Source organism: Raphanus sativus, unplaced genomic scaffold, assembly GCF_000801105.2.
Source record: "Raphanus sativus cultivar WK10039 unplaced genomic scaffold, ASM80110v3 Scaffold1085, whole genome shotgun sequence".
Lineage (NCBI taxonomy): Eukaryota > Viridiplantae > Streptophyta > Magnoliopsida > Brassicales > Brassicaceae > Raphanus > Raphanus sativus.
This window is the reverse complement of record NW_026616399.1, coordinates 1-25678: the sequence shown is the minus strand read 5'-3', so window position 1 is coordinate 25678 and position 25678 is coordinate 1. Positions and strand designations below refer to the sequence as shown.

General features: G+C 37.8%; 9 protein-coding genes and 2 non-coding genes across 11 annotated transcripts; 5 read left to right on the top strand and 6 right to left on the bottom strand.

The window, feature by feature from the left end:
* The first annotated feature begins 1384 nt into the window (after positions 1–1384).
* Positions 1385–2843, top strand: LOC130503721 (serine acetyltransferase 5). Its single transcript, XM_056998271.1, has 2 exons — positions 1385–1879; positions 2160–2843. Exons 1-2 carry the CDS (start codon positions 1445–1447, stop codon positions 2652–2654), a joined length of 930 nt encoding a protein of 309 aa, XP_056854251.1. The 5' UTR covers positions 1385–1444; the 3' UTR covers positions 2655–2843.
* Positions 2844–3272: 429 nt separating this feature from the next.
* LOC130494696 (protein NDL1) lies at positions 3273–6427 on the bottom strand. Its single transcript, XM_056998270.1, has 10 exons — positions 6143–6427; positions 5119–5218; positions 4932–5029; positions 4775–4863; positions 4634–4694; positions 4378–4542; positions 4241–4297; positions 4105–4160; positions 3878–4013; positions 3273–3769 (listed from the first exon to the last, which is right to left on the bottom strand). Exons 1-10 carry the CDS (start codon positions 6200–6202, stop codon positions 3554–3556), a joined length of 1038 nt encoding a protein of 345 aa, XP_056854250.1. The 5' UTR covers positions 6203–6427; the 3' UTR covers positions 3273–3553.
* Positions 6428–6999: 572 nt separating this feature from the next.
* Positions 7000–7071, bottom strand: TRNAP-UGG (transfer RNA proline (anticodon UGG)). The gene has a single exon. It is a non-coding gene; the product is annotated as a tRNA-Pro (tRNA).
* A 140-nt stretch (positions 7072–7211) lies between these two features.
* LOC130503722 (histone acetyltransferase type B catalytic subunit-like) lies at positions 7212–9971 on the top strand. Its single transcript, XM_056998272.1, has 10 exons — positions 7212–7399; positions 7525–7566; positions 7829–7938; positions 8039–8107; positions 8232–8270; positions 8371–8447; positions 8540–8627; positions 8710–8791; positions 8886–9043; positions 9126–9971. Exons 1-10 carry the CDS (start codon positions 7321–7323, stop codon positions 9786–9788), a joined length of 1407 nt encoding a protein of 468 aa, XP_056854252.1. The 5' UTR covers positions 7212–7320; the 3' UTR covers positions 9789–9971.
* Positions 9972–10101: 130 nt separating this feature from the next.
* On the top strand, positions 10102–11315 carry LOC108847242 (60S ribosomal protein L31-3). Its single transcript, XM_018620434.2, has 3 exons — positions 10102–10238; positions 10356–10475; positions 10846–11315. The coding sequence occupies exons 2-3, from the start codon at positions 10396–10398 to the stop codon at positions 11123–11125; spliced, it is 360 nt and encodes a 119-aa protein (XP_018475936.1). The 5' UTR covers positions 10102–10238; positions 10356–10395; the 3' UTR covers positions 11126–11315.
* A 267-nt stretch (positions 11316–11582) lies between these two features.
* TRNAS-CGA (transfer RNA serine (anticodon CGA)) lies at positions 11583–11664 on the bottom strand. Its single transcript has one exon. It is a non-coding gene; the product is annotated as a tRNA-Ser (tRNA).
* Positions 11665–11904: 240 nt separating this feature from the next.
* LOC108847240 (asparagine--tRNA ligase, cytoplasmic 1) lies at positions 11905–14507 on the bottom strand. Its single transcript, XM_018620432.2, has 5 exons — positions 13947–14507; positions 12662–13512; positions 12454–12583; positions 12318–12376; positions 11905–12221 (listed from the first exon to the last, which is right to left on the bottom strand). Exons 1-5 carry the CDS (start codon positions 14439–14441, stop codon positions 12038–12040), a joined length of 1719 nt encoding a protein of 572 aa, XP_018475934.1. The 5' UTR covers positions 14442–14507; the 3' UTR covers positions 11905–12037.
* A 1493-nt stretch (positions 14508–16000) lies between these two features.
* On the top strand, positions 16001–18246 carry LOC108845510 (lectin-domain containing receptor kinase VI.4-like). Its single transcript, XM_018618707.2, has one exon. The coding sequence runs from the start codon at positions 16163–16165 to the stop codon at positions 18152–18154; it is 1992 nt and encodes a 663-aa protein (XP_018474209.2). The 5' UTR covers positions 16001–16162; the 3' UTR covers positions 18155–18246.
* A 496-nt stretch (positions 18247–18742) lies between these two features.
* LOC108847463 (40S ribosomal protein S30) lies at positions 18743–19586 on the top strand. Its single transcript, XM_018620705.2, has 3 exons — positions 18743–18885; positions 18996–19133; positions 19386–19586. The coding sequence occupies exons 1-3, from the start codon at positions 18882–18884 to the stop codon at positions 19430–19432; spliced, it is 189 nt and encodes a 62-aa protein (XP_018476207.1). The 5' UTR covers positions 18743–18881; the 3' UTR covers positions 19433–19586.
* A 33-nt stretch (positions 19587–19619) lies between these two features.
* LOC130503720 (IAA-amino acid hydrolase ILR1-like 2) lies at positions 19620–22057 on the bottom strand. The gene is made up of 5 exons (XM_056998269.1): positions 21550–22057; positions 20872–20997; positions 20444–20758; positions 20250–20372; positions 19620–20171 (listed from the first exon to the last, which is right to left on the bottom strand). The coding sequence occupies exons 1-5, from the start codon at positions 21907–21909 to the stop codon at positions 19767–19769; spliced, it is 1329 nt and encodes a 442-aa protein (XP_056854249.1). The 5' UTR covers positions 21910–22057; the 3' UTR covers positions 19620–19766.
* A 169-nt stretch (positions 22058–22226) lies between these two features.
* On the bottom strand, positions 22227–25133 carry LOC108847458 (ATP-dependent 6-phosphofructokinase 7). The gene is made up of 10 exons (XM_018620701.2): positions 24865–25133; positions 24643–24689; positions 24380–24419; positions 24080–24280; positions 23766–23978; positions 23485–23683; positions 23113–23378; positions 22981–23026; positions 22738–22892; positions 22227–22642 (listed from the first exon to the last, which is right to left on the bottom strand). Exons 1-10 carry the CDS (start codon positions 24949–24951, stop codon positions 22445–22447), a joined length of 1452 nt encoding a protein of 483 aa, XP_018476203.1. The 5' UTR covers positions 24952–25133; the 3' UTR covers positions 22227–22444.
* Positions 25134–25678: the final 545 nt, after the last annotated feature.

Below are 25678 nucleotides of genomic sequence, written 5' to 3'. Positions count from 1 at the left end.
GCCTTTTTTGGAGAGTAGAGTAAAAGAGAGATATGAAACCCTAAAGCTTTTTCCCTCTATTTGTCACACATATTTTTGTGTGTTATATGAAAATATGTTTAATAACTATAGTTTATTTCTATGTCATACTGACGTAACATTCATTAAAACTGATATATACCTTTTATTCAAATTAGGCATAAGCTGATTTAATTCCTTTTAACAAAGATACATAATACTGAGTATTTCTGTTAGAGATGTTTCACTATTATCTGTTAAAAATATTATTTATATTGATATGCTAACTACGCTAAGTTGTTTTTCATCAAGATGGTTTATCAAATTGTTAGCGTTCTAGGACTAAAACTATGTAATTATCCGCTATACAAAGAATGAGATATTGATAAAATATTTATTAAATAAATAACTTTTTAAAATAATAACAAAGATATATAAAACAAATTTTTAATGAATTGATCAAATTTTAATTTATATTAATTCAAGTATAATACATATTAAAATAAACCAAAATTTTATATGTATTTCTTGTATGGTATATAATTTAATGTATATGATATTAAAATATGTTTACTCTTTTTAGCCAAAATCTATGTTAAATGAGATTTTTTAATCATATAGTTTTATGATTATTTGTATCTTATTATAACAAAAAATATTAAACTATTTATTATAAATAAACTTAGTTTTAGTAATATATAGTCAGTTCTTAAATTTTTAATATAATATATTAGAAAATCTAAATTTTTATTAGCATAGATTTAATGTGATTATTTTTAATTTATTTTAATATATAAAATAAAATAGAAATGATGGAGCATTATATAAATTGTTATCAAATCTTTATTATTAAAAATCATTAATTCAATATATATATTAATCATATTAATTAATTCCATAGTTTTTTTTCATAATAAATATTTTTTTGTAGATTTCTAATTAATTTTATGGTTAATTAATAACAATTTCTATAGTATACGTTTAGAAGTATATCAAATAATAAATGACATGTATTGTAATTATCTAGTAATCCCTAATTTAAATTTCTTTTTTCTAAACTGGTTAGTTCTCTTTCATCTAACCGGAATGATCTGTATCAAACTGGTTCTGTCCTTGTTTGGTGTACCGATTTTCTATACCGAATAAATCAGTAAATGTTAAACCCTGTTCTTTACTGCAGCCAACAAGTTTGGTAAGAACTGTCGGCGGAATCACCACCGTCGATTTTCAGAAGGGTGAATCTAATCTAACGGACTATATCCTTGTCGTAAAACCATAGAATAATCAACGGATCTGATTTACTTTCGAAGAAACACGTTAATCACATGCCACATGGACCCTCATTATCTTTAATTTATGGTTTAAAAAAATTCCCCACGATGATAAATAAGAGAAGAGGTTTACAGATAAGCGGGACACATAATTGTTATTATCGCCGTCCGTCAAGATGCCGCCGGCCGGAGAGCTCCAACATCAATCTCCCTCAAAAGACAAACAGTCCAACGATGCTCAATCTGCCGAAGCTGCAGCTGCGATTGCCGCGGCTGCAGCCGATGCGGAAGCTGCGGGATTATGGACACAGATCAAGGCGGAAGCTCGCCGCGACGCAGAGGCGGAGCCGGCGTTAGCTAGCTACCTCTACTCGACGATTCTCTCTCACTCGTCTCTCGAGCGGTCGATCTCGTTTCATCTAGGAAACAAGCTATGCTCGTCGACGCTTCTCTCGACGCTTCTTTACGATCTGTTCTTGAACACGTTCACCTCCGATCCTTCTCTCCGCAACGCCACCGTCGCGGATCTCCGTGCTGCTCGCGTTCGTGACCCGGCGTGTATCTCCTTCTCCCATTGCCTTCTCAATTACAAGGGCTTCTTAGCGATTCAGGTGAGAAATGAGAATCTTCATCTTTCGGTTTGGTTTATTCATTCCGGTTTACTTGATTTTGATTTGGTTTATTCAATTTGGATAACTTGATTTGGTCAACTTGATTTGTTAGGCATTCCGGTTTGTATATAGTTGATTTTGTTTATTCGATCTGGTTAACTTGATTCGATTTGGTTTATTCAATCTGGTTAACTTGATTTGGTTTGGTTTATTCAATATGGTTAAACTTGATTTGGTTTGGTTTATTCAATTTGGTTAACTTGGTTTGAAACTCGGTTAGGCACATCGTATCTCACACAAGCTATGGACTCAAACGCGGAAGCCACTAGCCTTAGCTCTCCACTCGCGTATCTCCGAAGTGTTCGCCGTCGATATCCATCCAGCAGCGAAGATCGGTAAAGGGATACTTCTCGATCACGCAACCGGAGTCGTCATCGGAGAAACAGCTGTGATAGGGAACAACGTTTCGATCCTCCACCACGTGACGCTCGGTGGAACAGGTAAAGCTTGCGGAGACAGACATCCCAAGATCGGCGACGGTTGCTTGATCGGAGCTGGAGCGACTATTCTCGGGAACGTCAAGATCGGAGCAGGAGCTAAAGTAGGTGCCGGATCTGTTGTTCTGATCGACATCCCTCCACGAGCTACGGCCGTTGGGAATCCGGCGAGACTCGTCGGAGGAAAAGAGAAACCGACGATTCATGATGAGGAGTGTCCGGGAGAGACGATGGATCACACTTCGTTTATCTCCGAATGGTCGGACTACATCATTTGAAATTATTACTGAGCTTTCTTGTGTGTGTTCGAGCTTGTCGTGATTGTGAGATACGCGTGATGAAACTGTCTTAGTGAGCTTTGTCGGATTTATAGATTACTGGGATGTTAAGTGCAATAACAATCGGTTCATAAAAGAAAATAAAATAAAATAATAATAATAATAACAATGGGTTTTAGTTTGGTCGTATTGTTCCAATGGTATCCAGATTCGAATTCTACATTCATAGCTTTTTATGAATCTAGAAAGTCAGATTAATCCATGCGGCTCAGCTACTGCATGATTTGCATCCATGCCTAGTTGAAACAACTTAACGTTATTACATCACAAACAAATATGCTTCTCTTCAACATATCCATCATGAACACACACTGCAAATAAATAAGCTTATTTTCAACAAATCCATCGCATACTTGCATACTGCTTTTTCAAATAATTGTTTACCAAAAATTTCCAAAAAAAAATAATTTCAACTTAATATATTCTTCTTAAAATCCTGACAAATTTATTTGTTACAAATTCTTGTATAGTTATTTTTTTTTAACAATTTTTGTAAAGGTAGAGAGTATTTATGCCCAATTGAGCTGATGGTCGAGAATACTATATAGAAAAGAAAGAATCACAGGCAATATGAATTTTATTATTGAAGTAGGGATTACACAATCTGCAAGTGTCCCATCACAAAAAGTTGTTACAATATCACGACACCAGAACATTTTACAGAGATAAAGAAAATGAAATAATGAAACAACATTTGTGACTTTTCTTTATCATGGCTGACTACAAAAGAATGTGTTATATAAGGATGGGTTTAGATGTTTTCTCCTCAAATATCCCTAGTGTTTGCTCTATATCTACAAAACTAGACCAGTGAAATCAGAAGTTGCACACGCATACACTTAAGCCGAGACTCGGGTTTTGATAGGCTTAAGCTTTAATCCCATGCTTTCAGGGGAGAGAAGCTCAGGTGAAATGCAGGAAGGGCTAAGAGGACTTCTAGGGCTGCCTGTAAAACAAGATGGTCTATACAATCCATAACCCATCAAGAAATATTCCATTGGAACCAACATTGCATGTGGTTGCTCCTCTGTTACCATTGAACCACAAGCCTGAACCTAAACAAAATATTCCCAAGAAAGTAAAACATCGATTAGTAGCTAGGAACCAAACCAAGATGTTCTGTTATGTAAATAAAAAAGCCTAAAGGATTTTGTTTCTAAAACCTCAACCAAAGCACAGTATCCTCTATCCAAATTTGCTGCCATGTGAACAGCTTCTGAATAGAATGGAGATTGATCTCCTATAAAGATAAGTGTCCTGCATTTTAGTTTCTTCAATCCACTTGAGATGTCAGGTCTCCTGCAAAAAAAAAAAAAAGCATTAAGAAAGCTAAATATTTAACACCATGAACGCTGCTTATACAAAGGATTTAAAGTGTTCTTTGTCTTACCGATCAATGGCATCAAGAAACCGCATGACGTTTACACTTTGCCTCTCATCAAGCAGCTAAAGACATCACCAAAAGCGTAACGACGTCAGTTACTTGATACATGAATCAGAATATAAAAGGTAAAGGTAAGACTGACTCTTCTGCAAGCTTGTGCTATATCTGACTCTGGAATCTCCACGTTACCACGCACTTCCTGTTGCAAAGTAGAAGCAATATTTTAAAAACTAGAGAAGAACTAAGTAATGCAAATAGTGGTAAACGCAGTTAACGCACCTTACTAAAATATCTTTGAAGCAGAAACTCTTTTACCACTCCACACATTCCGTAGAAATACAACAAGTTTGAGACAACTCTGTTGTAGAACCATTCAGACCAAGACGGCGCCTTGCATAACGGTGAGACGAGAATCAAACCGGCAACCCTTTCTCTATGTTTCATCTGAAAAGTTTTTAAAAAACACAGAACAGATAATAATAAACACAATGTCTCTCTGAGGAAAACGGATTGTGAGAAGAGTGAAGGAACATACAGCGAATAATGTGAGGATGTAAGCACCTGCAGTCACTCCCATACACATAACAGCACCAAGTCTGAACAAAAAAAAAACTTATACGTCATTAGTTAACATGCTTGCAAACTTCAATAAGGGCTTCATTCAAAATTATTTTACCCGAAAAAGTTGAGAACTTCAAGGATCTGATCCGCCAAATCGTCAGCAGAAGGGACTGTATCATTAGGAAAAATCGGAGCAGCTCCTAACTGCAAGAATTCTTGCGTCAAAATGCTCTTTTTTATATAACTTAAAAAGAGAAACTAAAAATATGGACCTCATGGCCAGGTGGACTTATATGATAGATGCAGAAGTTATGTAGAAGCAAGGAAGCTGCTTCAGGACAAAAGAACAATCCTTGGAAGCATGACATATCTGAAAGAAGAAGCAACAAATACATTTTTAAAGAAAAAAATCAGCAAAACAGACACTAGTGTGCCTGTAAAGTTTTCTTTAAGACTTACGGTTAAGGGCCAGATCGGGATAAGTAATCAATGCTGGCTTTTCTCGGTCTCCATAGACAATGACGGACACAACGCCACATGCTGTTTTAACACGATGCTCCTGAAGATAAGTAAACCAGCAAGTTTTTAACAAAAGTAACAACCACCAACGGATCGTGAAACTAGCATAAAACTTGTAAACAATCATACATCATCTCATTACCATTTTCTTCTCCATAGTTTTATTACATGTGTTTGTTTGCTTCAGTAAACAATTGTATACTAAAGCTAGGAATATGATATGACAACTTACTTTAGGTGGGAAATAATTAATGAGTACAAATACAATAATGAATACAAATGAAAAAATCTCTGTTAGAGGTTTACCATGTGCAAGCTTTCTACTTTTTAAGGTGCAAATAAACAGAATCAAAACTCCATCATCACCCAAAGGATGGCCTAATTCTAATCATTGTGAAATTTCTTTTTTAATAAAAAGAGAATGACAGTGTAAAAGAGATGGAATACTATGATGATGAGTGTTGATGAGATAATAAAGAAGGATTTAGTGTTTTAAATCTCGAATAAACAAAGGGTCAAAGGTAGACAAAAACAGCTGGAGTATTCTTTATTTAATTTAAAAAGAAAATAAGAATCAAAAGGCAATAAGACAAGAATAAGGAATAGTACAAAATAAGATATCTTTTTGAATAGAGAAGAAGATCCCAAGAATAATCTAATCTACACGAAATTTTACAAATCCACAAGCAAAGAATTTTCCAAAATTTTTTTTTAAAGAAGCTTATTATTCTCAAATATGTAAAAGAAGCAATCAAGAAGATGAAATTTATTACTACAAAAAATCAATCTGACTCTAACATAACCATACATTTCTCCAACACAATCTCAGTTCAGAAGATTACATTGAGATTCAAGCAAAGTTATGATGAGGCCAGAAGCTTGATTGGGATCCCATTTCAAGAAACCATAGTTGCAGTAATAAACAAAACAATTTCAAAGAGGAAGGTAAAGATAAAGAAAGGACCTTGCCACCAAGATAGATGGTTCCAACGTCGACGGAAACGGAGCCGTTTGACTCAGCCATTGGCACCAAAAGAAAGCTCCTTTTCAGTTTCCGCCTTGGCTGTCTTATTAACCGCACCGCAGGGGGATAACAAGGAAGGAGGAGCTCTTTTCTTTCTCTTCCTCCTCTTCTCCCTACCTCTTAAATGTTTTGGCTTTGTTTAGCTTTTATAGACACACCGATTCCCTTCTCTCTCTCTCTCTCCTCTCTCCTAAGACATCTCTGGAAAAATAACCGATTTTTAGTTTTTTTTTCTTTGTTTATTCTCTCTCTCTCTCTGTTTAAATTTTTAGCGGTGATTTCTCCATTGACGCCGGTTGTGGTGGTAACATGACACTCCGGTCAAACTATCCAAAAAAAAACATTTTTAATTAGTTTTTGACTCATATTAAAGCAGCACGACTTCTTACACTTACAAAAAAAAAGTAACTTGGAAATAGTTTTCAGAGTCTTCAAGAAATCATTTTTATATGAAAATTGAGTTGGAAAAGCACATAAAAATCAAACTGAAATGTATACTTTCAAATCTGAAACAGCGTACTCAGTCGAAACTAAAAAAATCTGGTATAACTGAACTAAACAGAATCGATTTTTTATATATATATTTTTTAAAAGCAAGTCTAGTTTGAACAAGTTGACCTTTTCTAAAATTAGGCACCAATTTGAAATAAGTCTAGTTTCTAAAGTGTGTGCATTAGATCTCTCAACTCCTTTAATGTATTTGATTTTTTACCAAAATTCTCGATCATTTTATCAGACAGTTGGCTAACTTCACGCGGTATTTAATCCACTAAAAAAGTAAAATAATTACATAAAAAGGGGCGTTCCGAGAATCGAACTCGGGACCTCTCGCACCCAAAGCGAGAATCATACCACTAGACCAAACGCCCTATACGTCTTTTGTATTCTGTATATTATATAAATAATAATGTATACATTTGGGCCGCTAACGGGCCTTGGTTATGGATCATGTGGTGTCTGTTTCTCCGTTTTTGATGCTCTTTCTGGTGAAGAGTTAATACTACAAACCCCAAGCTTAGTGAGAGAGTATCCATCCATCCCATTCCCTCTCTACATTTCCAGTAACCCTCCAGTTTTTTCCCGCCTTTGTCTCTCACACTCTTCCCGCCGGAGATTCCATGGCTCAGAAGCATCAATCCGCCGCCGCCCCAGGTCCCGAGCCTAAGAAGCGTCGCCGCGTCGGATTCTCTCCCGCCGGTGAGTCATCTCTTCTCCTATTTTCTGTTCCTTTTGTGTGTTTACTACTCTCGCGATTGCCACTTAGCGTATCTCCGCTTTTCCTACTTTTCTCAATCTAATCTGGCAGTTTTGCTCTTAAACAGATGCTGGCGTGGAGGCTAACGAGTGCATCAAAATCTATCTCGGTACGTATCTTGATTTTGGATCGTAACGAAAATTAGGGTTACAGCTTCCTATTTTTTCCCCCTCTTTTGGTGAAATTAGTTCAATACACAAGAAATTGATAGCTGTCAGAAGTTTTTTTTTTCAGTGGATGAACGTTGTAGAGAAGATGTGTATGCTCAATGTTATCAATGAATGATATAAGTTTTTTTTTTTGTGTGTGTTGTTGTTGTTGTGATATTGTTATTTTGACTTTGTGCTTTTGTGGTGGGTTGATTTTTGTAGTCTCCAGCAAAGAGGAAGTGGGTTCTCCTGATGTTTCATGTGTTACTCCTGTTGATCTGAACGATTTTTTTGATGGAGATGGGAAGATATATGGCTACCAAGGTTTGAAGGTAGTTTTTTTTTTTTTTTTTTTTTAAGTTTTTGGTTTCTTAATGTTGTGGTGGTGGTTCTGTTCTGACATAATATTTGCGGTCAATCATTTGTTTTCAGATCAGTGTATGGATCAATAGCATTTCGTTGCATTCTTATGCTGATATTACATTCCAGAGCACAACCAATGTAAGTCTTAAGTTTGCTTTTTGAGTCATTGGACTGTTTATATATATTGGCTTTTAAAATGAAAACCCACCTTGGAGTTAGAGGAGCACCATTGCCTACTATCTTTTGTTTTTGTTGTTTCAAGGGAGACAAAGGCATCACGGACCTCAAATCTGCTTTACAGGTATTAATCAACTTTTATGTCTCATCATATCTGATGCCTCCTGCAGCATTTTTTTTGTTCGTTTTTTTCTTATGTGATTGACAAACTTCATTCCACCCAGAACATATTTGCTGAGACAATTGTTGACAGCAAGGATGAATTTCTGCAAACGTTTTCGACGGAGAAAGATTTTATCAGGTGCACAACTACTGGAGTCTCTCATACTTACTCGAACCTCTACCTGTGGTTTGGAGTCACTGATTGTTAAACTTTGTTATCGATTGTTTTAGAAATATGGTCTCAAACGGAGAGGTAATACATTCCGGAGTGACAGATGGAAGCAGCATCAATGCTCAAGTGGCTCCTTCAGATCTCCAGGTATTTGCGCTATATATGTTTCATCTTATAATCCTCAAATCCGCAGTCAAAGAAACAACATATAATGGTCGATTTTCCTCAGGTTTTACGGATGGAGATTGTTTCTCCAAATGCTGGACTCCTCTATAGCCGATTGGTGCCCCTTGTTCTTCTTTTTGTCGATGGTAAGCACCCACCCTTGCTCTTTGATGTCATCTTGAATGTTTATTGTCTCTATTGTCAGTATTATTCACCAAACGTTGGTCCATTATATATCAGGCAGCAACCCTATTGATGTCACTGACCCTGACTGGCATTTATATCTCTTGATTCAAAAGAAAGAGGATAAAGAGGAGCCTTTGTATCAAATTGTCGGCTTTACTGCTATTTATAAGTTCTATCGTTACCCCGACAGGTTAAGGATGCGACTCAGCCAGGTAATAATAATATATACACATCAACGATCTCATTTCTTCTTGCATTCTTTTCTATATGACAATTCTTGGTTTTGATTCACAGATCCTGGTCCTGCCTTCCTTCCAAGGAAAAGGATTTGGAAGCTATCTCATGGAGGTTGTAAACAAAATGGCCGTAGCAGAAAACGTTTACGATCTAACAGTGGAAGAGCCATCCGAAAAGTTCCAACACATCCGCACTTGCATAGACATAAACCGCTTGCGTTCTTTCGATACAATCAAACCAGCCATCGATTCAGCTGTTGCGACTCTCACAAAAGGCAAGCTATCGAAGAAAGCTCAGCTACCTCGATTCACCCCGCCTTCGGATGCCATCGAGAAGGTCCGCGAAGCTCTGAAGATCAACAAGAAACAGCTCCTCAAATGCTGGGAGATCTTGATATACCTCGCGCTTGATCCTGTCGACAAATACATGGAGGATTACACGAGTGTCATCACGAGCCATGTGAGAACCGACATTCTTGGAAAAGATGTAGAGGCTCCAAAGAAACAGGTGGTGGATGTTCCGACCGAGTTCGAAGCTGAAGCGTCGTTTGTGGTTTTCAAGTCTGTGAATGGAGAAGAAGGTAATAGCAACAATGTTCAAGTGGATGAAAACAAGCCGGATCAAGAGCAGCAGTTGAAGCAATTGGTTGAGGAGAGGATTCGTGAGATCAAGTTGGTTGCTGAGAAAGTCTCTAGGACTTGCCCGAAGGTGAGCATCTGATTCGAATCAAAACACTTTTGTGAGCTTTTTGTTGAGTGATCAAACTATGTGGTCTTTGATAAAGGACAAATCTGTTTGAATTCGCTTTGTATCGGTTTGTTACGGAGGTTTGAGTACACAAATGTAGTTCCGGTTAAGCGGTTTCGTACGGTTATGAAATTATTAGCACAATTTACATTGAAACCCTCGGTTCAGTTCAGTCAGGACCGGCTAACGGCAAAGGAAATTTAATTTCTTACTGCTGTAGTCAAATGTAAATGGTTGTTTGTATATTGGGCATTTAGTGGGCTTAAATCTTACGAGGGCGTAAGAGGTTAATTCTAACGATAATGGCAAAAGCAGTCAGCCCAAATAAGTCATCTAGGTTTAGTTAAGTGTAGCATCATATATAAAGCTTACTTCTCCACATTGGGCGCCCTTCTGTCTGTTGACGTTCTTGGAGCCGCAAAGGTACTCTCTCTCTCTCTCTCGACCTCAATTCTGGGTTCTTTGATAGTTATTATCTAGCAGATTACTGATCTGTTTAATTTTCGAAAAGACAATCTAATTAGAAGTGATATTTGCTAGGTAAGAGTTTGAACAAGTGCATCACAGGACAAAAGAGAAGATGTCTGAGAAAAAGGGAAGGAAAGAGGAAGTGGTGACCAGAGAGTACACCATCAACCTCCACAGACGTCTCCACAGCTGGTTAGCTTTCTTTAAGACCTCACTGTTCATGTTTTATTGGCTGCTTGATTGTTCAGTTTCATAGTGTTGCAATGAGACAATAGCCCCTTCCTGCCATTATTAGTATGAATCTTCTTAGAGACTTATTGTGGGTTATTTGATTAGTGCCTAAAGTTGTCATCTCTTTCAAGATGTATAATATTTTAGGCCTTCAAATGAAATTTTTTTATTCAGTTTATTTATTTGGAAATGCTGTTTACGAAACATATTGCATGTATAAATCAAACAAACACTCAATCTTGTTCTGTAATGAGAAATGTGAACTTCATTTTAAGATTAGGTTAGATTTATGTGAAGACCCCCTTCCTAATACATCGTTAATTTGTAACAGCACCTTTAAGAAGAAAGCACCAAAGGCCATTAAGGAGATAAGGAAGTTTGCAGAGAAAGCCATGGGAACCAAGGACGTTAGGGTAGACGTGAAGTTGAACAAGCAGATATGGAGCAAAGGTATCAGAGGTCCCCCAAGAAGGATCAGGGTCCGCGTTGCACGTAAGAGGAACGACGATGAAGACGCAAAGGAAGAGTTTTTCTCACTTGTCACCGTTGCCGAAATCCCTGCCGAAGGACTAAGTGGACTCGGCACAAAGGTCATCGATGAGGAGGATTGAGAAGGGACTACTAGTCTGTGGTTTAGACAAGTTTTGGTGTTTTTCTCTTAAATTTCTTGTTTGTTTTCATTCAAAGAAGTCACAGTTGCAGTTTATTATTGGAAAGACTCATTTACTATATAGACCTTGCGATGAATCTTTTCTTATCTTCTGGATTTTTCTTTGAATCACATTTCTAATTTTTCTAGAATCTCACACTTTTAAGTTTGTTCTTTGTGCCAATCGAGGTGAACCTGTGCTAATTATGCAATGAACTGAACCTAACATTTCGTTATACACATAATAAATGTTAAAGACAAGTCCGAATCAACACCTGCTTCTTTGTTCCGTAAAGAAGGTAAACGGAAGGAGTCGACAATCAGTACCATGTCAGCTTTATTCCGTTTCGGAAAAAAGATATTCATCATGCCTGCCATTGCCAGCTCTTGTTCCTTTCGGGTATATAATAACAAAAAAACGTCGACAGCAGGATTCGAACCTGCGCGGGCAAAGCCCAATTGATTTCGAGTCAATCTCCTTAACCACTCGGACATATCGACTTGTTGTGAGCATTGTCCTTTCACTTTTAAACACCTGACACCAACGGACGCTACTCACTACGTAATAGAAACAAGTTCCTATGAAGCCCACACCATTTTTTCAAGTAGGGTAACTTCTGGCCAACTGCTTACGGACGACGGTTCGCTTAAGCATAAAATCAACAATACCAACAACCTCCCGGTTTCGTTGTCTAATTCCATACTTGCGTTATCCGGTTTGTGAAACTTAATTTCTCCAGATAACAAAACAAACCCAGTTCCAGATAAAAGTAAAATATCCAAATCATCATTCATTTAGCAACGTACAATGTAGAATTAACAGAAATAAGTTCTCACAAAAACATTAAAAATTGAGTTTTGTGCATAGAGATTCTTAGAGGTCAGCTCTGCCAGGATAGCGAGGGAAGGGAATAACGTCTCTGATGTTGTCCATTCCTGTCGCAAACAGAACCATACGTTCGAATCCAAGTCCGAACCCTGAATGCTTTGCTGTTCCGTACCGTCTCAGGTCCAAGTACCACTCGTATGGCTCCACTGGTAGTCCCATCTCCTCAATCCTGCTCATACCAAAATTAAAAAAAAACACAATCAAAGAGAGTTTTCGAAAGAAACAGCCAAACATTGAACAAACTGGTTTCACTTTCACCACCAACCTTTCCATGATGACGTCAATCCTTTCTTCCCTTTGGCTTCCACCTATGAGTTCTCCAACCTAATTTCAAAGTGAAAAAGACATTTTTCATAAGTGTACTCTTCCATTTAGAAAAGGATCCAACTTTAATTATTCACCTTTGGAACGAGGACATCCATGGCAGCAACTGTCTTTCCATCATCGTTAAGTCTCATATAGAATGCTTTGATTCCTTTTGGGTAGTTGTACACAATCAGCGGCTTTTGAAACACAACCTCTGTCAAGTATCTGTAAGGACAGGAGACAAACACTCCTAACCTTGTTCTTGCAAGTCTTTTAAAGATTATAGAGAAAAAAAAAACAAACCTCTCGTGCTCAGATGCTAAGTCGATTCCCCACTCCACTGGGTTCTCAAATTTCTTTCCTTTCGCCACAGCTTCCTCAAGCACTTCTATCGCTTTGGTGTACGTTAAACGACCAAACGGAGTCGACGCAACCAGTTTCAGCCTATCAATACAGCCTTTGTCGAAGTTCTTCGCCATGAGCTCCATGTCATCGTAACGTTTCTCAAGCAGCCACTTGCACATGTATCTCACATACGCCTCTGCGCAGTTCATATCGTCCTCTAGATCAGCAAAAGCTAACTCAGGTTCAACCATCCAGAACTCAGCAAGATGCCTCGAGGTGTGAGAGTTCTCTGCCCGGAAAGTAGGACCAAACGTATACACATCGCTGAGACCGCAAGCGTAAGTCTCCACTTGTAACTGACCAGACACCGTCAAGAACGCTTGACGACCGAAGAAATCTTGCGAGTAATCAATCTTCCCATCATCAGCTTTAGGCAATCCAGGCTTGAGTCTTGACCTCTCTTCGGTCCTAGCTAAACTCACTTTAGCCTCGTTGAGCTCAGCGACGGAAGCAGTGATCTCTTCCTTGTTTGCTTTAGCAGCTTTGAGCTGCGCCACAGCTTCACCTCTCGCCTTGACGATGGCCCTGGCGGCTTCGACGTCAGCCTCGGTGGGCGGAGGGTTCTCAATGAGATCCCTCTCCAGCTTCTCAGTATGGTTGATCAGAGTCGTTACTTGGAACATCTCTCCAGCTCCTTCGCAGTCACTTGTTGTGATGATTGGAGTCTGAATGTATAGGAAGCCTTCCTCATCGAAGAATGTGTGGGTGGCTATAGCAAGCGCGTGTCGGATTCTTGCAATTGCAGAGATCTGAATCCACATGCAAACAAAAACAGAACAATCCACTTAAACCTTTATGATCAAGTAATCATCGACACTCGAACCCTAAAGAGGATTCTGAGATCTGAATGGATACAAAAACAGGAGACTCCACTATACCTAATTGTAATCTAAGAACTTTCTAATCAAGTAATCATTTTCTACTAAGCCTCCAAAGAACAGGACACTCCACTCAAACCTAATAGCAATCAAATAACTTCCTGATCAAGTAATAGTTTTTCGATCAGGGCTGTAAAAGAATCTAATAACCATCATCACTGAGGCTAAGAAAACTATAGGAATCTCAATGACCACATCAAACCCTAGAACAGTTCCACTCCACTCAAACCTAACTTCCTAATCAAGTAATCATTTTTTCAATCAAGTCTCTACAGATCAATCAAAAGAAGTAATTTTTAAGTTACCGAATTGGTCCTCGAACGAAGATGAGGAAACTCTCTCAACCTCTCAAGAGTAAGCTTCGTCTTCGGAATCGGGTACGTGGCGGTATCCACCGTCCCCACATCAACCACCTCCACAACGCTAAGCTCCACCTTCTGCTTCGTCCCTTTCCCTTCCGGAGGAATCTTCAAACACCCGTCGACGGTCACGCAAGTCCCCGTCGCGATCAGCCTTGAGAGATCCGAGACCGAGGCGTCCACCATGACCTGGAGATTCGCCGGGCACGATCCGTCGTTCACCTCGAGGAAAGCGAAAGCGCCTTTCCCTTGCTCCCTCCCGGTTTTCACCCACCCGCTGATTCGGACCTTCTGACCCGCGAGCCCGGCTCCGCCGTCGGGTCGGCCCAGGATCGAGCGGATCCGGACTCGATCTGAGAAACGAGCTTTCTGCACCGTTGTACATGGGGTTGCATCGTTGGAGGCTGATTGATGTGCCGGTGGCGGAGTATCGTCGCTCATTTTGGTATATGCGGAGGTCTGAGTGGTGGTGGGGGCGAGCGATGTAGATAAAAACCCTAAAGTGTTAATCCTTTGAAATCTAAAAGACTGGTAAGAACAAAAAAAAACTAGGGGTAGAATTGGAAATTTACATTCCACAGATTCTAGTGGTAGATTGGTGACGGTGGTGATTCGTGATTGTATCACAGGATTCGTAAATAATTATTCACTAAGTAGTTTTTTTTAATCTCACTGGATATGACTATTTTCAAATCATTTATTATTAATGATTTTTTTGTTGTAATTTATATATATATATATATATATGAAAAGTAAAATGGACCACATTGTTGAATTATATGTTGTGTATTAATACCAATTTATCATACATAAACATACAGTATAACCTCTTTAAATTAATAATCGATAGATTAATATCTCTATAAATTAATATAATTTCATAGTCCCAAATTGAGTTTTTGGTTCAATTAGTATTTCGATAAATTAATAATCTCTATAAATTAATAAAAAATATAGTTTTGGTGTATTCCCAACATTATTAATTTATAGAGGTTTCACTATAATTTGAAAAAAATTTGCTAGAGATATCATATTTGAATTTAGAATTTAATTATTACTATTTAAGGTTTAGTATTTATAAGATAGGTTGGATTTATAAACTTCTATGAATGAATCATTCGTAAACATTTGTAAATGATTTAACAACATTAATTTAATCTTTTTATAAATTTAAGGTATTTACGAAGTAATTATTTTTTGAATATAAATTTAAAAATTGTTCCTGATAAAATTATAGTTTCTCTAATTTTGGGTTTAATTAAGATGGATTCAGTTATTTTTTATTTATTAAATTCATTTATATGATATTTAGACTGATTATTATGTCTAAAACTGTTAAAAATATTCAAAACTAGTCATATTTTTTCTGAAATTTTACTAAACAACTAAAATATATTAGTTCAATAGAAATTAGATATTTTAAACCTAGCGTTTATATATTTATACAAATTAAATTAAAAATATTGTAAACAAAAATTTGTTATAATTAAATCATAAATAAAATTATGAAACATATAAAATCATTATTGTTTTCAGGTCATATTAGAATCTGTTCTGTTTGGATCATTCAAATTGGATTCATATCTATTAGAGTTGGTTCTTTTCAAATCTATTATTGTCAAACAGAAAATTTTTAGACCCAAATATATTCATTGAATTTCGGTTTATTTTTTGGGTTGATTTTTTTCGAATTTTTAGGTTTGGAAAAGATGTCCAACTTACTACTCCCGTTAAAGTACAAAAGTCTCACTCTCACCCAATATATATGGAATCTGGGCATACGTAGCTCCTATGACCGCGCGACGTGGTATTCAATTATATTACTTTTTATTCTTGTGCTCAAAATATTAAAATTTAAGGAGAATCAAGTATATCTGAACTCTGGACTATGTCAAAAGTCATCCCCATGCATCAGAATGGACTTTCAAATTTACAAAATATTATCCCAAGCTGCCAAGCATCACATGATTGTCGTGTATTATCTGTAAGAGAATGATACCATCTCTCTCTTATCAGTTATCAATTATTAGAAGCATTTTTGTTGTCATCTTCTTATTGACTTTTAAGACCAAAATACATCCTGATCTTTGCTTGTCCTCTTCTTCTTGACTTTTCCTACCGAATACATCCTGATTTTTGGTCAAACAAGCTCTTGATCATTTATGGGCAAAGCAAGATCCATGGTCAAGCTCTTCTTTTTGGTGATCTGCTTACAGATCATTGTCCTAGCCCACAGAGCAACAGCAGAGACGACTACAGAGTTCATTTTCCATGGCTTTAATGGAAACCAATCAGAACTTCAATTAGAAGGAGATTCAACCATCACGCCCAACGGACTACTGAGGCTCACCGATCGAGATTCAGACGTTGCGGGAACTGCTTTCTACGACAAACCGGTTAGACTGCTCGACAGAAATAACTCCACGGTTCGTTCCTTCAGCACTTCCTTCGTCTTTGTCATCATCCCTTCAAGCTCAAACAACGGAGGTTTCGGCTTTACATTCACACTATCTCCAACTCCAGACCGTCCAGACGCGGAAACAGCTCAGTACTTGGGTCTTCTCAACAAAGAAGACGACGGCGATCCGGATAACCACGTGTTCGCAGTTGAATTCGACACGGTTCAAGGATACAAAGACAGCACAGACCGAATAGGCAACCACATCGGTCTAAATTTCAACAGCCTCTCTTCACTCGTCCAAGAACCTGTGGCTTACTTCGACAAAGAAGGACACAAAGAAGACTTCCAGCTCACGAGCGGCGAACCGATCCAAGTCTTCATCGATTACGACGGACCGACCAAAATACTCACCATCACCGTCTACCCGACCAGACTCGGATCTAGGCCGACAACTCCTCTGATCTCGCAACGCGTCCCTAAACTGCAAGAGATCGTGCAAGAAGAGATGTTCGTGGGATTCACGGCGGCCACGGGGGACAAATCTAGCGCGCATTACGTGATGGGCTGGAGTTTCTCAACCGGTCGGGTTCCAGCAGCTACGCTGAACCTCTCGGAGCTTCCTGCTCCGCCTCCCAACAGGGCGAAGAAGAGACGCTTCAACAAAGAGATCATCTCCCTGATCGTGTCTTTAACCACCGTTATAACGATCATGCTGGTCTTATCGTTTGTCTTGTTGATATACAAAAGACGGTTAAACCAAGAAGAGATTCTCGAGGATTGGGAACTCGATCATCCACACAGGTTTCGATACAAAGATCTATTTAATGCTACGGATGGATTCAATGATAACAGGATCATAGGAAGCGGAGGATTCGGAACCGTTTACAAAGGAAGCATAACTAAAGACGACGACGATCAAATCGCAGTTAAAAAGATAACTCCTAACAGTATTCAAGGCGTTCGAGAGTTTGTCGCAGAGATCGAGAGTCTAGGCCGTTTGAGGCATAAGAATCTAGTCAACCTACAAGGATGGTGCAAACACGGAAACGACTTATTGCTAATTTACGATTATATCCCTAACGGAAGTTTGGACTCCCTTCTCTATAGCAAACCTAGACTATGCGGTGCCGTTTTGACATGGAACGCGCGTTTTCAAATCGCGAAAGGGATCGCGTCGGGTCTTCTCTACCTCCACGAGGAGTGGGAGAAGATCGTGATCCACCGAGACGTTAAACCTAGCAACGTCCTAATCGACGATCAGATGAACCCCAGGCTCGGCGACTTCGGGCTCGCGAGGCTATACGAGCGAGGATCCCTCTCACACACCACCGTCGTCGTCGGCACGATCGGGTACATGGCGCCGGAGCTCACGCGCAACGGAAACTCCTCCTCCGCCTCCGACGTCTTCGCGTTCGGCGTCCTGCTGCTGGAGATCGTCTCCGGGAGGAAACCGACGGACTCCGGGAGCTTCTTCCTGGCCGATTGGGTCATGGAGATGCACGCGAGCGGCGGCAGCGGCGTGCTCCGCGCGGTGGATCCGAGGCTCGGATCGGGGTACGACGAGGGGGAGGCGAGGCTGGCGCTCGCGGTCGGGTTGCTGTGTTGTCACCCGAAGAGGGGATCGCGCCCGGCGATGAGGATGGTGCTGAGGTATTTGAACGGAGACGAGAATGTTCCTGAGGTTGAGGTCTACTCGCATTCTTCGAGTAGATACTCTGTTCCCTCCGATTTGAAAGAACCCTTGAAGGAGTGATGTTATTGATTTTTTCTTTTCGGTTTTAAAAATTAGTGTTATAGATTTATTTATTGCAATTGTAATTTAAATAAAATAAAATTTGAATGGTATATGTTAAACTAAAATATAGGAATTTTAAATGTACAAATTGAAGAAACTTCGGTTACTACAGAATAGCATTTTCAATTTCAACACATTTCAATATTTATGTTCAACTCCAAAATACAAACATTTTTCAACTCGTTTATATTTACAGTCTAAAGTATAAATTGCTAATTTTCTTTTATACTCTTATATATTTAGTGGAATATTAAACTAAATTTGACCTTTATTTCAGAATTTTTTTTCTTTTTGACAACTATTTCAGTATTTCTTATTTTAAAGTAGAAAATAGAAAATATAATAAAGATAGTCTATTGTTTTATAATTAACACAATAGCAGTTTTTATAAGAATATAAAAGAAAAGTTAGAAAAATTAGTAATTTTTATCAGAATATAAAGGAAAATAGAAAATATATTAAAGAAGCAAAAAAAGAAGTTATTGGGCTATATACCTGAGACACAATAGTAGTTTTTAGTACGGGTCCATAATAAATATTTCTTCACGATAAGGCCCAAGAAATGTCGTTGTCGAGTATATACAAATATATATATGATCAGCTCGAAAACCCTAACACTGAGATCACGCACTAGTTTCAGCTTATTGCAGCCGTCGGAAGAAACAGCAGAGAAAACTAATCAGCCATGGGTAACCCCCCTAGTGTTGTTTATGCTACAGCTAACCAAATCGTTTCATTTTGTGAATTATATTTTTTTTTGCCTATGGATCTTTTAACGATGTGTATTTATTGATCTCAGGAAAAGTACACGGATCTTTGGCACGTGCCGGTAAAGTAAGAGGACAGACACCGAAGGTAGCGAAGCAAGACAAGAAGAAGAAACCCAGAGGCCGTGCTCACAAGCGTCTCCAGCACAACCGCCGTTTCGTTACCGCCGGTAATTTATCCATCCTTTTGTCCATACGAGTAGCAATTTAAATACTTTGCTGATTTTATTAGGCTTTGTTAGTCTACTGTAATTATAAAAGGTTTGTTATAGTGACACTTGTACTCGTTTAGTTGAAATGAATTTGAATTGAGATTACTCTAAAATTCAATAGTATCTCTTAGTTTAGCAGATGACAATGTCTCATTGTTTGAAATGGTTTTATTACATTGATTTATATGTTGGGTAATGGATTTTTTGCAGTTGTTGGTTTCGGTAAGAAGAGAGGACCCAACTCTTCTGAGAAGTAGAAGATTGATAGATATGCCTGTGAAAGCCGTCTCATTTGGCTAGTTTTTGTAACCTTTTAATATTTCCTTTTCGTTTGTATTAGTCATGTTGCTTTGGTACTTGAACTTTATGTGTTTTGATTCCAATCTATGAAATACACGATTTTAGTTTGAATCTGATGGTCAGCTTCCAACACGTACCAACCAATGGTTTAACATTGTCTTTATATTCTAAAACAAAGAACCTTGCAAGGGTCTTTTATAGTTGGATATATAATATATCCAATTCACTATGAACCAGTAATAACTTAATAACCAATGATTACAAGTTGTAATAAAACCAGACGGTGTTGTTTCAAAGTTCGTCATGAAAGCCTTTGGATGAGTAGGACTCTTTAGAGGCCTTGTCATTGAGGTACTGTACTGCCATCGATGCATGCATTGCAGCACCGTACGGAAGCGCATCTTCATTAACTCTATAAAGCGATGAGTGAGGAGATGCATAACTTTTTGTCTCATCTTGCATCCCAATGAAAGAGAAATGGCCAGGTATTGCTTCTGCAAAGTAGGAGAAGTCTTCTCCTCCCATTATAGGCGGTGCTTCCACAAAGGACTCTTCGCCCAGCAAATCTCTGACCATGTTCTTGAACTGCTTGTGTAAGTTCATATCGTTCACTGTTGGTGGGACTGGTTCTTTACCTTCCGGTGTTAGATTCACTGATGCATTGCACCGGTTAACTGTTGCTTGGTTTGTAATAACCTAGAATCACAAGATGAAACCGGGGTTTGGTTAAACCGTAAAATCTAACAAATGTGCAAATCTTGAATCACATCTAACCTCTTTGACTCTTTCTTGAAGCTTAGAATAACCGCTAAAGGCTCGGAGAGTTCCTCCTATTGTGATTGAATCAGGGATGACATTGAAGGCATTACCTCCATTAACCTTAGAAACTGTAACCACCTAGAGAAAAAAAATGACTTGTGTTAGAAGAAAAGCCAAGACCAAGTAGATGAAAACCTAAGAAAGGGAACCTTTGAATCCAAAGGGTCAGTTTCACGTGAAACAACATGTTGAAGACTTAGGACGACGCTTGAAGCTGCAATAATCGGGTCTATGGTGTGTTGTGGGATGGCAGCATGACCTCCTTTGCCAGTTATTACAGCCTCGAAGAATCCAGATCCCGCTAGCAAGGAACCTGCACGTGAAGAGGTTTTGCCCAAGGGAACCTGGTTGGTAAGATGAACACCGAAAATGGCTTCGACATGCTTCAACGCTCCTTCTTCTATCATCTTCTTTGCTCCGGCGAAAACTTCTTCAGCTGGCTGGAAGATAAGCACCACAGTTCCCTAACGAGAAAAACAAAAGTATTAGATTGAATGATTGTGCATATACATGGTCTTAGGTTAGTGATACTGATGAACGCCAAGGGATATAGCAGCATATAAAGTGTTTATGAAACCTGCAAATTGTGGCGATGTTCTTGAAGCATCTTGGCAGCACCAAGAAGCATAGCGACGTGACCATCGTGTCCGCAGGCGTGCATTTTACCAGGAACTTTGCTCTTGTGCTCCCATTCAACACCTTCCTGAAGTCAATAACCAATCAGAATTTATAGTATAGTTGTGAACTTATGGAAATGATTATGACTGTTCATAATTACCATCTGAAAAAAAAAATCAAACTAAAAGAGACCTAAATAATTAAACTAGACCGAAATTTTATAAATATCTAAAAGATTTCTATATTTTTCATATCTGAAATATTTGAGTCAGAACTTGAACCAAAAACGAAATATAAATGAATATATAATATACAATTTATACATAAATAAATTATATTTATAAACACAGTTAATAATTCAATTAAAATATCCAAAATATTTTTAAAAACCAACTATTTGAATTACACAAAACTTATTCAGAAATATCTAAAATAATTCAAAAATTAACCTATATTTTATTTGAGTTATCTGAATTTGAACCTAAACAGAATCTAGATTGTTTTTGGAAATTAACTGGTTCATATTTGACTCATTCACTACTTAAACCGATCTAAACCAAATTTTCAGTTAAATGGTCCAAAACTCTCTTATCCAAAACTATCCAGTAACAAAGAAAACAACCAAATAATACAGCACCTGCATAGGTAACGCATCCATATCAGCTCTCAGCGCAACGAACGGCGCTTCTCCCGTGCCGATATAACCAACAACGCCGGTGATAGCGACTGGATACCTGTACTTGACTCCCATCAGGTCTAGCTCCGACCTAATGAGTTTACTTGTCTCGAACTCCTCGAAACCGAGCTCCGGATTCTCGTGGAGTTTCCTTCTGATTCTCACCATCAAATCGAAAACATCCGGACTCTTGGCGAGCTCGAGGAACTTCTTGGGCGTTCGAGACGCATCGCCGGTGATCCGTGAAGATTCAGATGAAACGTGGAGTAGAAGGAGAAGATGGAAAGTCAGAGTGAAGAGCAAAAAGTTGTTGATAGCCATGGGAGAAACAAGCCGAGAAGTTTGTGAATGTTGATTGACTGATGAAGATGAGAGAGTACGAGACTGTGACGAAGTCGTGATATTATTTACATATAAAAAATGTTTGTTATTGATTGGACTAATTAAAATATTGGGTTGTTGTGCTATCGACAATAAAGAAAAAAAGAAACAGTGGTTGGAGACTTTTGTAGGGATTATATTTGTATATTAACATTGAACAATGATTTTAGAGTTTTTCACTCTAGTCGACGTTAAAGTAAAGTTATATTGGTGCAAAATCAGAAAATGATATAAAAAAATCTTAACATGTGACCAAAACAAAGAAAAGATTGTTTCATTTATTCATAAATCACAATCATATGATATGTGGAGTGTGAAAAAGTTACAAAACAACACATATAAAAGAAGAGAACAAAGATGTGTTTCACAAACTCTTACAATTATTTCACTTCCGGCATAATTTTTCAGAAACCCCTGAATATGTATATGATGCCTGAAAGTTCTCTAACCAAAGCTTCTTTTTTTTTTTTAACTTTCACTTAGTTATCTCTTTAGTCACCGGAGGTATATCAACAACTCCGTTACATATTTCACCGTCAGTAGGAGGCGCCTTCTCTTTCTTGGCCTCGGATATATCCTTAGGGCCCAAGAAACTTGGTTGATTAGTAGAAGACAACAGCCTTGCCCACATTCTATCAGTAATCACCACTTTGTTCTGTTTCTCTGTTATCCTCTGCATACAAAAACATAAAGATCAATCATATCAGGGCCATCCAGCCAGACCACAGTGTCTGTCAAGATTACTCAGATTGATTAATAGTAACTTACGTAGAAAGGGATGTAAGTTTGTCTTCCATGGACAAGACCACTGGTGTAGCCAGTGTAACCAGCCATTGCACCATGAACCGCGCTCTGAGCAAGAAGTGTACAGTAAACATTGTCTGCCGCATTGCTTGGAATCGCCCTGATCATGTATGTAGGATCTAAAAGCCAGAAACAAGAACTGCCATTAAAAGAAACCTAAATACAAGTAAATGAAAAATAAGAAAAAAGGGTAATGATCTTTGTTACCAATATATTTGAGGTTCATAACCATCTTGATCTTCTTGAAATGATCCTGTAAAAATACTATTCATGAGTTTTCATTGTCATGAGATAAGAGAAGGTTTTTGAGTCTTTTTTTTTTTGTTTTGTTTTGTTCACCTTGATGCTCTGTGATAGCCACAAGCCGACATCTTTGAGAAGCTTGTTACCAGACGCGTCCTCAAGAGTGTTAGACTCCATGCTTTTGGACATCATTTCTTGTCCTGCTCCTTCAGCAAGAACAATCACCATGTGACCATGCTCCTTGAGCCGTTTCTCTATGTACTCAAAAAGTCCACCTTCTCCTTCAAGGTAAAATGGTGACTCCGGAATCAAGCAGCAATCAACATCTCTGCTTGCTAATGTAGCATACATCGCTATAAACCCTGTAGTAATTTATCAAATAGTATATAATCACTATAACATTTCTAAAGGTGCTTTAACTGTAATGTTCAAAGCAAATACACACAAGAAGAGAAAATTTTCTTTTACCACTATGACGACCCATAAGCTTAACAAAACCGATACCATTCTCATTACTCTCGGCTTCAACATGAGCTGCGTTGATGGCTCGTTGAGCTTCCTCCACAGCAGTGTCAAACCCAAAAGATCTATCTATTACTGGTATATCGTTATCGATCGTCTTCGGTATTCCAACCACAGCAACTTTAAGTCCACGTCTCCTAATCTCCTACATGGTTTAATTATACACAAATCTATTGATGTTGATTTGTTAAAGCTTACAAATTAATATATATTCCGATGATTGTTACCTCATATATTTTTGAAGCTCCTCTCTGTGTTCCGTCTCCACCAATAATGTAAACCTGGTTGATTCCTCGATCTTGGATGCTATCAACAATCTTTGTGGTATCATGTCCACCTCGTGAGGTACCGATGATTGTTCCTCCGCGTTTATGGATATCGTTCACGACTTTAGAGTTCAAAGGGATCGTGTTCTTGGCATAGAATCCCTTGTATCCACCCTGTTACATATGAGAATCCATTAGGACAATTAGTTGCAAAAACTCAAACTCATGTAGACGAAGAGATCATAAATATTATGTTTTTCACAAAGCTTGCTTACATCGATTCCAAGGATTCTCTTTACTCCATACATGTATGATAAGCTGCTCACGAGTTCTCTAATCACGGTATTGAGACCGGGACAGAGACCTCCACATGTAACAATGCAAGCATGGACTTCATCTGACTCGAAGTAAACCTTTTGGCGTGGACCAGCGCGTCTGAAATGGATTCCTCTTGGACCATCTTTGTGGACTATAATCTGAATAACAAGAACAAAAATAGAACATTATGACATAATAAATCATCTAAATACCATTTTTCAAGCAGGGTAAAGAAGGATTTTGCTTGATGAATTTACCTTCTCAGGTACAGTATCTTCTGTATCAACAAAGTATTGCCTGACAAACAAACAAAAAAAATCAAAACACAAAACTATGAACCCTTTATGCAGTGAAAATCACTGGAGGTCATTAGCTCAGCTGGACTTGATTTATGGTCATTGTGTTAAAGGGTCTCCGGTTCGAGTGAACATTGGGACGAAACTAATATTATATGTTGTGGTTTCGGTCCTGAACCCATGAAATTCAAGAAATACTTACTGGATAGGTGAAAAATACTTACTTAACCACTGAGTAAGCTGGATTGTCTTTTAATGGATTTTGATAAGTCTGCAAATAACATATATACCGTGAAAGCATATCAAAACTACAGAGCCCAAAGCAAAAGACTCATCCATTGTTAAGAGACGATATTAGATACGATCTCTTTGTGAAGATTGGAGAATATTCCTTTTTAACTTTACAAATCAATAAAACAACAACCAGAGATCAAAGTGCAACGTACAGGAAGGTCAGGAAGATAATCGATGAGATGCGGAACGTCTTGTAGTATATAACCACCAGAACCGTTGACGATCTTCGGACTAGACATAATCAGAAGATGTAAGAGTGTGTGAGAGACGAAGAACTTTTCTCGCTTTTTTTAGACGGGTAATCTGATCACACAGGTGGTTGGCCTCAAATAAAACTTTTAAACATGAGTGTGTTATATGCAGTTGGGTACAGGATTCTCGTGTATATATATAAAATGCAGGAAAAGAAGAACTTTCAAAGGAAAAGATTATTCACAGTTCAGTTTCAAACAAAAAAAAAAGATTATTCACAGTATTCTAGAACAGTTTAAATTTTCCATCTATGGACATAGTTGACTTGGGGGCTTGTAAAATAAGTAATTTAAGTTAACTATTTGTAAAATAGTATTTTATCCTCTCTTTTTTTTTTTGGAACACTAAAATAGTATTTTATTCATTCGTTTCAAATAGTGCCGTTTAACATCTTATGGAATTTAAAGAAAAAATATTCAATATTTTTAAAAGTTACTATTTAAAGAAACATTGTTTTTTGATAAAAGTATAAAATATAATTTTTTGATAAAACTATAAAATATTTCTTTCAATCTAATTTTCTTTATAGTTAAAATTTTATTTTAAAATAAATAAAATTAGTGTTTTTAACAATTAAAAATAAGAGGTTGCGTCTTGACCGGTTCCACCTTTTGTATTTTCTACTAAAGCATGTCTGTTTCAACGTTGAAGGGATATTCCGACGATAAAGAAGCATAATCTCTTAATTAAAAAAAAGAAGACAAATCAGTTTTT

Coding starts and splice junctions, on each gene's coding strand:
- LOC108847463 (XM_018620705.2), top strand. Junction 19,134..19,385: donor CCGCCGTTTCGTTACCGCCG/GTAATTTATCCA, acceptor GATTTTTTGCAG/TTGTTGGTTTCGGTAAGAAG.
- LOC130503722 (XM_056998272.1), top strand. CDS start 7,321: ATGGCTCAGAAGCATCAATCCGCCGCCGCCCCAGGTCCCGAGCCTAAG. Junction 8,271..8,370: donor ACCTCAAATCTGCTTTACAG/GTATTAATCAAC, acceptor CATTCCACCCAG/AACATATTTGCTGAGACAAT. Junction 8,792..8,885: donor TGTTCTTCTTTTTGTCGATG/GTAAGCACCCAC, acceptor ATTATATATCAG/GCAGCAACCCTATTGATGTC.
- LOC108847458 (XM_018620701.2), bottom strand. CDS start 24,951: ATGTCTAGTCCGAAGATCGTCAACGGTTCTGGTGGTTATATACTACAA. Junction 24,281..24,379: donor AAGATACTGTACCTGAGAAG/GTAAATTCATCA, acceptor CTTGTTATTCAG/ATTATAGTCCACAAAGATGG. Junction 23,379..23,484: donor GCTTATGGGTCGTCATAGTG/GTAAAAGAAAAT, acceptor AAATTACTACAG/GGTTTATAGCGATGTATGCT.
- LOC108847242 (XM_018620434.2), top strand. CDS start 10,396: ATGTCTGAGAAAAAGGGAAGGAAAGAGGAAGTGGTGACCAGAGAGTAC. Junction 10,476..10,845: donor CACAGACGTCTCCACAGCTG/GTTAGCTTTCTT, acceptor AATTTGTAACAG/CACCTTTAAGAAGAAAGCAC.
- LOC130503720 (XM_056998269.1), bottom strand. CDS start 21,909: ATGGCTATCAACAACTTTTTGCTCTTCACTCTGACTTTCCATCTTCTC. Junction 20,373..20,443: donor CTGACCCTTTGGATTCAAAG/GTTCCCTTTCTT, acceptor TTTTTTCTCTAG/GTGGTTACAGTTTCTAAGGT. Junction 20,172..20,249: donor TTCAAGAAAGAGTCAAAGAG/GTTAGATGTGAT, acceptor TTGTGATTCTAG/GTTATTACAAACCAAGCAAC.
- LOC130494696 (XM_056998270.1), bottom strand. CDS start 6,202: ATGGCTGAGTCAAACGGCTCCGTTTCCGTCGACGTTGGAACCATCTAT. Junction 4,864..4,931: donor TAAGTCCACCTGGCCATGAG/GTCCATATTTTT, acceptor GAATTCTTGCAG/TTAGGAGCTGCTCCGATTTT. Junction 4,543..4,633: donor ACATCCTCACATTATTCGCT/GTATGTTCCTTC, acceptor AAAACTTTTCAG/ATGAAACATAGAGAAAGGGT.
- LOC108845510 (XM_018618707.2), top strand. CDS start 16,163: ATGGGCAAAGCAAGATCCATGGTCAAGCTCTTCTTTTTGGTGATCTGC.
- LOC108847240 (XM_018620432.2), bottom strand. CDS start 14,441: ATGAGCGACGATACTCCGCCACCGGCACATCAATCAGCCTCCAACGAT. Junction 13,513..13,946: donor TTCGTTCGAGGACCAATTCG/GTAACTTAAAAA, acceptor ATGTGGATTCAG/ATCTCTGCAATTGCAAGAAT. Junction 12,584..12,661: donor TTAGCATCTGAGCACGAGAG/GTTTGTTTTTTT, acceptor CTGTCCTTACAG/ATACTTGACAGAGGTTGTGT.
- LOC130503721 (XM_056998271.1), top strand. CDS start 1,445: ATGCCGCCGGCCGGAGAGCTCCAACATCAATCTCCCTCAAAAGACAAA. Junction 1,880..2,159: donor AGGGCTTCTTAGCGATTCAG/GTGAGAAATGAG, acceptor AAACTCGGTTAG/GCACATCGTATCTCACACAA.